Source organism: Fulmarus glacialis, unplaced genomic scaffold, assembly GCF_000690835.1.
Source record: "Fulmarus glacialis isolate BGI_N327 unplaced genomic scaffold, ASM69083v1 scaffold21368, whole genome shotgun sequence".
Taxonomy (NCBI): Eukaryota; Metazoa; Chordata; class Aves; order Procellariiformes; family Procellariidae; genus Fulmarus; species Fulmarus glacialis.
Genome location: NW_009227994.1, coordinates 65721 through 74960, shown reverse-complemented (window position 1 = coordinate 74960; position 9240 = coordinate 65721). Strand labels below are relative to the sequence as shown.

At 40.1% G+C, this 9240-nt stretch overlaps 1 protein-coding gene across 1 annotated transcript in view; it reads right to left on the bottom strand.

Annotated features, from left to right (window-relative positions):
• Positions 1-1761: 1761 nt before the first annotated feature.
• The window catches only part of LOC104080833 (mannosyl-oligosaccharide 1,2-alpha-mannosidase IA-like), a gene marked incomplete at its 3' end in the record, with an annotated part of 52814 nt that continues 45335 nt past the window's right edge, over positions 1762-9240 (bottom strand). Inside the window, exon 5 of the mRNA XM_009583353.1 lies at positions 1762-1856. Coding sequence (XP_009581648.1) covers positions 1762-1856 — 95 coding nt within the window. The remainder of the gene's footprint in view (positions 1857-9240) is intronic.

The window sequence follows — 9240 nt, the reverse complement described above, 5'->3', positions numbered from 1 at the left end:
TCTGTAATATATGCAGGCTTCAGAGGCTTAGCATTTCCTAAGCTTGGATGACAGCATATTTGTTTACACACAGTATTATGGAAGAGTGATCTATTGAAGGTCAAATCTAGACAGATGCGCAAGGATTCAGAATGAATAACCAAGAATCCAGCATTTAATGTAACTCTTCCTGCCATAGCAAAGGAAGTTATCTTGGCAGAGATCCTCTTCCACTTTGGTGCAAGATAAGAAATGAATCCCTTTTGTATCACTGCCTTGCAGTGTTTGTGGCTGACATTTGCAGTGCACCACAGCAGTTGTGAGAAGCTAGGAATAAGATCATAAAGACCTACCACAGAATTTGAACTATTTGCAAAAATCATTGATAAATTTAGTAGATAAGCAGGGATTTAAATAAGGGCTACATATAAGACAAATTTTTAGCCTAAATACCTTAAATATGTTTACATATACTATATAGAATAAGGTACTGTTGTGTTGTAATTACAAACGTATACTAGGGTTTCCTACTCAGAAGTTTTTGTAACAGCTTAAAACCAAATAACTAACAAACCTCAAGCTGTTGTGCTACTGACCTTGTGCAGAACTCATTAAAGTCTGTTGAGAAGAAATCATTAGCTTGCATGCAAGTAACCAGTCAAAGATCATCACCGGGCAGCAGTTAATCAGCCCTTTCAACGACGAGAAAGTTCAGGAGGCACTAACTCCCTCCTGCTCCTGCACAGAGACATGCTTTTCGCCTCCCGCCTCACTTCTGTTTGAAAGGAGGGCGGAAGACAAGCCTGTCTGAACTGACATACAGGGGTTTCTGTAGGACCGGCTCTGAGCAGTTTACTGGGAAGCCTGAAGCAAACCAAGCAAGCAAGCACACCAATGTAGGTCCCACTCTGGGAAAAAGGTGTACCCATAAATACAGATCGAGCGGAGAACAGTGGAAGATGCTGATTGTCAAGGAAGGAATCATGCAAAAAACCACAACACGACACCAACACACGCACATGTGAAATTCTCCTTGATTCACTTTCTCGTGGTGGCTGGTGCTGGGGCTTATCCGCAGTAGGAAGAAAGCTGATGTGTCCTTATGAATACACAAATATACCCCACAGGTGTAACTTTCAATATTCCTCCCCAGGCAGTGCAAAGAAAACATTTTCTTTGCCAGCACAGCATCACTGCTAGCAGGCCTGAGGCAGACCAAGGAATTGCTGACATCTGTCTGGAGCCAGATACTGGTGGCATGCATCTCCTACCACAAACACGCAGGTGTCTTCAAAGCACCATTGGCCAAAGCACAACCACTTGTTGGGAGAGGGTGCAAAACAGTGAGTCACATGTAGCAGATATTACTCTTTTTTCTTGATATGCTACTGAAGGACACGCTGGTATTACGTTTGCGAACAGGTGAAAATATAAGTACAAAGTGGCTGGAAACTTTACCCTTTCACAGCAGCACATGTCCTTTGGCCCTCACTCTATGTATAACACCACTAAAAACAATGGAGGACTTCAGGAAAAATGTACTAACTGACAAAAAAGCAGCCAGTTCTGAGGTGCATAAATGTATTTCTATATGCATTCTTGTGTATACAATGCATATCTTCTTAAATTTCCTAATTTAAACTGTAGAACCAAGGTTCTTATGTCAACTTTTACCTAGCTAGAAGGACAAAAACCGTGCAGCAATTGTAATAGTTCTGTGATGAAGACAGTTTCAACATAACTTTTTTATATGCTCTAGTCACCAAAAAGCAGTTGTTTTACCTCTTAATATTAAGCAATGCCCAAGGTATCCCAGTGGGAGTGTTGAAAGCAGGTAGCAATTTCTCTCCAAGCTCCACGGCCTTTTTTCGGAAAACCTGGAAGTTAAGAAGAAACAAACTGTTGGAAAATGCATTGTTGCTCCCACTAAATTAATTTAGATAATACTGTTATTAGCGTATAGTATAAGTCATCTCGGCACAATGAAGCATCCCTGCTTTTTTCAGTGACGTCAAAGGAACAAAGCAGCACAACCCGTTTTCCATTGCACACAGTAACGGGAGAGCTCAGCAGCAGGATCACACGGTGACGATGCCCAGATGACCTGCGTCTGGCATGACCAGCATCAAGCCAGAGACATCAGCATGCTCAGACCTGCTCCGGCTTGCGCAGAGCTGCTTGCGCACTCCCCGCCGTGCCTGCCAGGCGCTCAGGGGTCAGGGAGGGGGGCCGTTAGCCGGGCACGCTGCTGGATCCAGGCTGCTGGCAGGCAGCTCCCTGCCCCCAGCGACACCTCCTCCCGGAGCCGGGGGGATGCTGCCGCAGAAACGCCGCCTTTGCTCTCTGTGAGGTTCATTAACGGTGGCTCAGCGTGCCGTGGGAACCCGGGCTGGGTCGCCATGTACCTGCCGTACCGCGAATGTGCTGCACGGATGATCTGCAGCAAAAACAACCCCCTCCCCGCTCCCCCTCCGGAAAAAAAAAAAAAAAAAGAAAAATGATATTTTTGCAGCACCACAGTCTTATGGACTCAGCTGGCTTATACCCAGATGGGTATCAATGCCATGATTAATCAAAAAATTGGAATATACACATAACTGAGACTTAACTGGTCTTTAGCATGTAGACAGTTTCAGATTTCATCTTAAAAACAAGAAGCGGGAAGACCCCAATTGCTTAACACGTGCCCACAAGAATAACAAACAATTTAACATCAGGAACTTTTATGTTCAGAGTAATAATTAGAAAGCTAGAACAAAGAGGATTTTGCTCTCCTTCAACTACCAGCTCAACTCAGGTTACATTAACCTGACTTTTCGAGCACTGAGTGCTCTAGTAAGAGAGTTTTTAATTAGAAACAATATTGTTCCAACTTAAATATAGAAACCTATTTAATGATTTCAATATGTAGATGTTCAAGGCCTATTTGCTTGGAATTACACTGGGATCCTACGCAACACAGAAAGAGATTATCCCAGGTGTAGTAGCCAAAATAGCAAAGTCACCTTCATCGTCTTCTCTTTGTAATAATGGTTCCCTTCAATTCATTTTTTTTCCCCTCAGACATATTTATGATGAATTTTATTTATGTAGTAGAAATCAACTTGTACATCTGATGTATCTCATGGTGTAGCCAAGTAGGGTACAGCGAATTTTTAGAGAAGGAAAAAAAATGCATATATGTTTATGTGGATACATAAAGACATTTGCTGGTCAAAACACGGTAATGAAGAAATTTCTTTCCACACAAATAAAATACAATTTATAAAATCCCACTTTCTAAAAGCCACTTTGAGTAAAGGTTTTTATTATTGAAAAATACATGATCAGGAGACAATATAAAACTCTGGGATAATCATGTTACCATAAAGAAGGTCCAGACTATCCCACAGTCTCTTCATATGACACAGATGTCAAGATTTCTGCGACAACAGTCCAAGATTTAGAATTACAGTACAAAATATTTTGAGGGAGGTTAAGTAATTTGAAGCCAAATGATGGCTGGAGTCAGAAAACTTTTTCAAGCGAATTGTATGTGAGTGCTGGGAGAAACCTGAAGCAAGGCAGCAGGGAAAACAATTTGCTTGGAAATCCCTTCATAATCCATGTTAATTCTGACTTCCGGGTTTACCGTTGTGTGGATTCTGCTGAGAATTAGTGATGGATTTCTGATCTTCATCCAGCACGTAGTTCAGACTCCCCAGCGTTTAAAACCTTGAGGGACACCCAGAAACAGTTGGTGCAGAACATAATTATCTCTTAGTAGATTTCCTTGAGAGGAGGCAGCAACAGCAGCCCCACCAGGAGCACACAAGCTTTCCTCTCATTACACTACACAGCCACATTTTTTCACCTTGGTCTGTTGAACCCAAACCTAGGCTTTGCTCTTTCAGCACAGGAGAGGCCTCCTCAGCCTTTCCCAACATACGGTGCGATCAACCCATCAGCTTACCTTAGCATCCCTGCCCTGAAACACTGAAGTCTTCGCAGGAGAACGGTTACGATGACCCTCCCAAGCAATGGGCACACAAGGACCCCGAATTTCTGTAAAGCACCTGCTGCGCAGCGTAAAACCCTATCTTTTGCCATATGTAAAGGGGGTAGATATTTTATTTTATGGAATGCGGTTAAAGGTGCCATATGTACTCTCTTTAGATGTGTATTTAAGGACAAGAGGAGATCTCCCTTTCTAAAAGCACATATATATTTAGCCACAGCAGCGGCAGCAAGGCTCAGTAACTGCTGTACCTTACAGGCTGTGTTAATCCTTTATCATTAAAGCTCAGAAAGAGGTCTGTTACAATAATTGCTTCTGGACAAAAATGTAACATTTTAGTATCTTAATTAAAGATCTGCTGTACAGCAATAATGCTTTACTTTCAAATATTTCTACCAACTCTCACATATTTTTTCAACTCTATTGTATTTATTTTATAAATTTACAACCCAATTTATTTCAAAATAAAACTGCCTACTTCACAGAAATGTCAAAAAAAAAGGTTATCAAAAAATAAACACATCCGATTCAAAGCAGTAAGGAAATATTGTTCCACATATGGATATGCAAGGAAAATGTAATTCACTGCTAAGGACAGTGCTCTGAACACCAACATTAGAACACAGAGTGAAGCTGGGCGTTCTAACTTCTTTCTTGTCCAAAATCCACCTCTTCCAATGTAGTAAATAATTTTCCTAGTAGGCAACTAGGAAAAGAGAATTAAAAAATTGTTTTTAAACCATCATAAAATTTTGGAACAAGTCTTGAGGTGAAGATGCACTTCTTGTTTACAGCAGAATTTCAACAGGTTATTACTAATGCATGCTAGTAATTTTCCTTCCCTTTCCAAAGTTAAAAAAAAAAAAAGTCAGCTACGGATATTATCCAATTTTATCTCTAGGGCTAATTTAACAAGGCTGAACAACTGACTGCTAAATCACTATCTATTAAGTAGAACAGTATAGGCAAGAATGACAAGCATACAACAACACTGAATGACTGAACACAATAAACAGCAACTTCATGCAGCAAAATTATGCTCTTTCAGCAAGGGTAAAAGGGTGAAGATTAATAAAGGAACTACTTTATTTTTCAATTTGCAGCTTTAATGGTTAAAAAATAATAATAGGAAAAGCAGGTGCTGTAATTATTGCACACCATCCACAATGTTCAGCACATTTTTCTTGTGCAGAAACTTCTAATATTGGACAAGAAATAAATATTGTAGAGGGTAATATATTTTTTCAGATAATAAAAGTAAATAAACAACAGAAACTTCTTCTTAATCTCTCTATTGCTGACATGAATTTCAACTTTTTGCCAAGGCCTAATCTCTCCCCACTATCACTCAGTAAAGTCATTTTTTGCAAAAGTATGCAAAAAGTATGACAGCCATTACTGAGATGCACAGAGTAAAGGCAGAAATGACAGAGCACAAAACCGAGAGACATTATGTATAATAAAGGAAAAGATCTACAGCAAAATTTCCCATTCCAGTGATTATCTTGAGAGGCTCGAGGACTTTTCCTGGCCTCTCCTCCGGGGTGCTCAGCCCGCAGGAATGAAGGCCTACTTACACGAAGTACTCCAACTGGATCAGACCTAGCAGAAGCTGTCATGGTCCCATGCCTGCACCCACCCTTCACCCCACACTTAGTTCTCATGGTTTAAATACTTACTTACAAGTCTAAAAGTCTATAAACCACTCCCAAGGCCTCCATGACTTGCTCCACTGGTCTATCATATCTGGACTGCATACTTTTTAAGGAAGAGGAACTGTAGAGTTATTTCCCTGACATATCAGCTGTCCCTTCATCAGGTGATACAATGAGTAAGCCACACCGTCATCAATCCCTTCTTTTAAATTGAGAATTCAGAGGAAAGTATTGTGGCTACCTTTAAAAAGCAACCAAACCACTAAAAATTGCACTGACATTTAGCTCAGCTAGATACTATACTACAACAAAGAAAATTATTTTAAATGAAGCACTGTGATTCAGGAAAGAAAATGATAATTGAAACCAGTCAGAAATACATGATCAGTATGTAACGCTATAAAGTTAGGTAGGATATTAAATGCTTTCTCAAGCATTTCTCTCTAACCTAATTTTTGCCAGAAGACAGATTTTGGATGGGAGGTAATCCTTCTTTTTAAACTCAAAGTATTATTAACATTTTTTAAAAGGTTTATGTAAGATCTCTAACAAACTTGTATGATATTGATTCTCACTGTGTGAAGGTCTTGCGTAAGAAAGCCTCCTCCGTGGTATAAGTACACAAACTCCTTCACACTCTGCAGTCCTACTAATAATTAAAATTAGCACTAAAGCAAATTAGATACTTACTACAGTCGTATAATAGATTATACGGAAGATAGAGTTACTACATTTTCTATTGAGATCTCTGTTTATACTAGTAGGCTATGAATTGTTAGTTAAAATAAGCTCAATGCTCAGTAAAGCAGCACCTTTGTTGACCTTTGAGTTACCAATCTCAAGTGCCTTACAAACACAAAAGTCACACCAAACCCTGTCACCATTACTCCAAGCCAGCAATTCTTTGAACAACATATGAGTACGCAGTAACACGTAAACAAGAAATCCACCTCGCTGCTGCGCACATGCAGCTTTCCTGTCACTGTCTCTTCGTTCCACAGGCAACCCACGTACCATGCCAGGGAGCAAAACATTATTTTCTCACTCCATTAGATGTTCTTAATTATTTTTGAAATACATATAAATATTTTTGGGTCTTCATAAGAGAGAACAAACTAACTTGGGAAGTTCCTTACCACACCACCACTGCACAAGCTGCTAGGAGGTATGCTTTTGCACAACACCCTACCTATGCACATCGTGATTCCCAGTGCCAAGACTCATCCACTTCCCTCAGCAACAATAATCTGCATCTTTCATTCTAGTAGGACTGCTAGCACTATTACTGGAAAAGGTAAGGAAAGTAACCACATTTACATATACAGTACTTCTATCAGCAGTCTTCCCACAGTAATGGTTTTTCTAATAAAAATGTCCTTATTTCTCTCATACATGACCTTAACTCAGTGAGACGCTCTTGCTTAGAAAAGCAGTTTGGGCATGGGTTTTTTTTTGGTTCTGCTTACTTTGTGCTACTGATGCAAATGCAGAGATTTGGGGCATGAATTAGGACGGAGAGTTTCATCACACTTTGGATGAAAAGAAGTTGTGAACTGAATGAACTAAGTTTTCCAAATACTCACTTAATTTAAAGCAGTTACGTTCTCTACACAATGTTGTGGCATGCAGATATCAAAATGTGTTTTGTGATCTTTTTTAATGGCTTTAGAAAAAAAGTCTTTTTCTTTTAAATGAGATTGTTAAAAGACGTCATACATTCAGAACTGCGTTGCTCATGTTAGAAGACCCAACCCCACAATAAGATTTTGCAGACTCTTGTGTCCATTATCAAATTTTCTTAGGGAAAACAGTGTTCCAACAGAGAAAGGAGGATCTGCCTGCAAAGATGCAACCGTAGGACTAAGACCAGACCTGTCATTTGGTGAGCACTGGCTTTCATTACAGTGCAAGCATGTTATCTCCTCTGGATAAACAAAAACATTTTCTCTAGCTGGAATGACAAACCCCTTCGAAAATGTTAGATTACCTCATCACAGATTTAATTATTGTTGCTAATCAGGAAGAAAAGAAAACACAGGAAACAAAAAAATATCTTAGAATTGCATATGAGGCAGGTATAATTAAAAAAGAGCATAACATGGTACAATATTGTAAATTAAAGAACAGCCAGAATTCTGCCTTAAAAAGTCCTCCATGTGAGGGAAAGCAGAAGTTAAATTTTAACACCAGAGGAAACAATCCTATTTTTCTTTTTTTTTTTCAATTGACAAAGACATTTTCTCCACATTTCTAATTCTGTCAAATTAAGCATTTTTCATTTTTATTTTACATTTACAGATAGAAACTGACAAGTCACTAAGTAAGATTTATTGCTTTCTTTCCTGTACCTGACTGCCTTTCCCAGTAGGGTAAGGAATGAATATTTCAGTGCAAAAGCAGGAAACGAGAACAGAAAAATGAATAGGGACAGGCCGCTTTGCTGCTCTTCAGGACACCGAATAAAAATCCTTTCAGTGTAACAAACGTTAATTTAGGCTTAAAGTGATCTGCTAACAAAAGAGAACTCTCTTACAAGAACTTGTTCCAATATCTTCTTTGCTGAAAGACAATCCAGGATTTTTGCTATGTTTGCAGTTGTTTTATTTCTACAATGAAAGATTAGAAATGCTACAAAAATTGTGGCACTCTCACACCTGACATACTAGAGTACTTGAAATAGCATAAGCTGAATTCTTCCACATCTTCAATACCAAGTGATATCACACTTAAGTGTCATATTATTTGAAATCATTTTGTATAACATATTTTCAGTGTTTATGACACCTGGATAAGTTACCCAGCTGCTGGCATTAATTCAGTAGCAATTACTGCTTTTACAGTTACTGTCACCTTGACACTAGCAGGTGGTTTTGTGTTTAATTTCATTCAGTCCTCACTTACTCCCGGCTGAGTCAAGTCAGTTATGAATTATCTGTGCCGCAAGGTGAAGAGACAGTTAATAACATTTCTGGAAACAAGTGTTGTAATGAGTCACCTCAGTGTGGCAACCGGTACCAACAGAAGGAGCCCAATGGACTTCATTTAGGACCTTCACAGCTGTAGCAGTATTTATTTACACCCAGATCCAGAAGTGCCGAGAGCGTGTTTTAAGCATTTTCCCCAGGAAACAGACTGGGTCCAAGACCAACTTGCTAGCTCTGGGCCAGCCCTGGTCCTGCTGGACCTGAACGAAGCGCATGTGAAACGCCACACCAACACACAAGCCCACCTCCAGCCCAGGGCTGCACCCATCTCATGCCTTCCTACCAGGACACAGAAGAGGACAGTGCATTAAAAACGAGCGGCTCCACTCGAGGCTACACCAACAGTGCTCAAAGACAAGCCAGAGCTAATCAGCACGACTGCACACGCTGACACCAGAGTCAATGTCATGCTCTTCAGCATGTTTTGGGAAGGCTTTCTGGTTTGTAAGCGTCGCATCAGACCCAAAGCACCTTTGCCCATCTGTACTACTTTGCACAGAGCTAAAAAGCCTCCCCTCAGTCCCCAAGACCAGAGGGTCACTGATGGCCAAGCGGAGCAGGCCTGGCTCTCCTGGGGTTGCACCAACCTGGAGCTCGGAGGCTTGTCCGGATACAAAATGTTTTC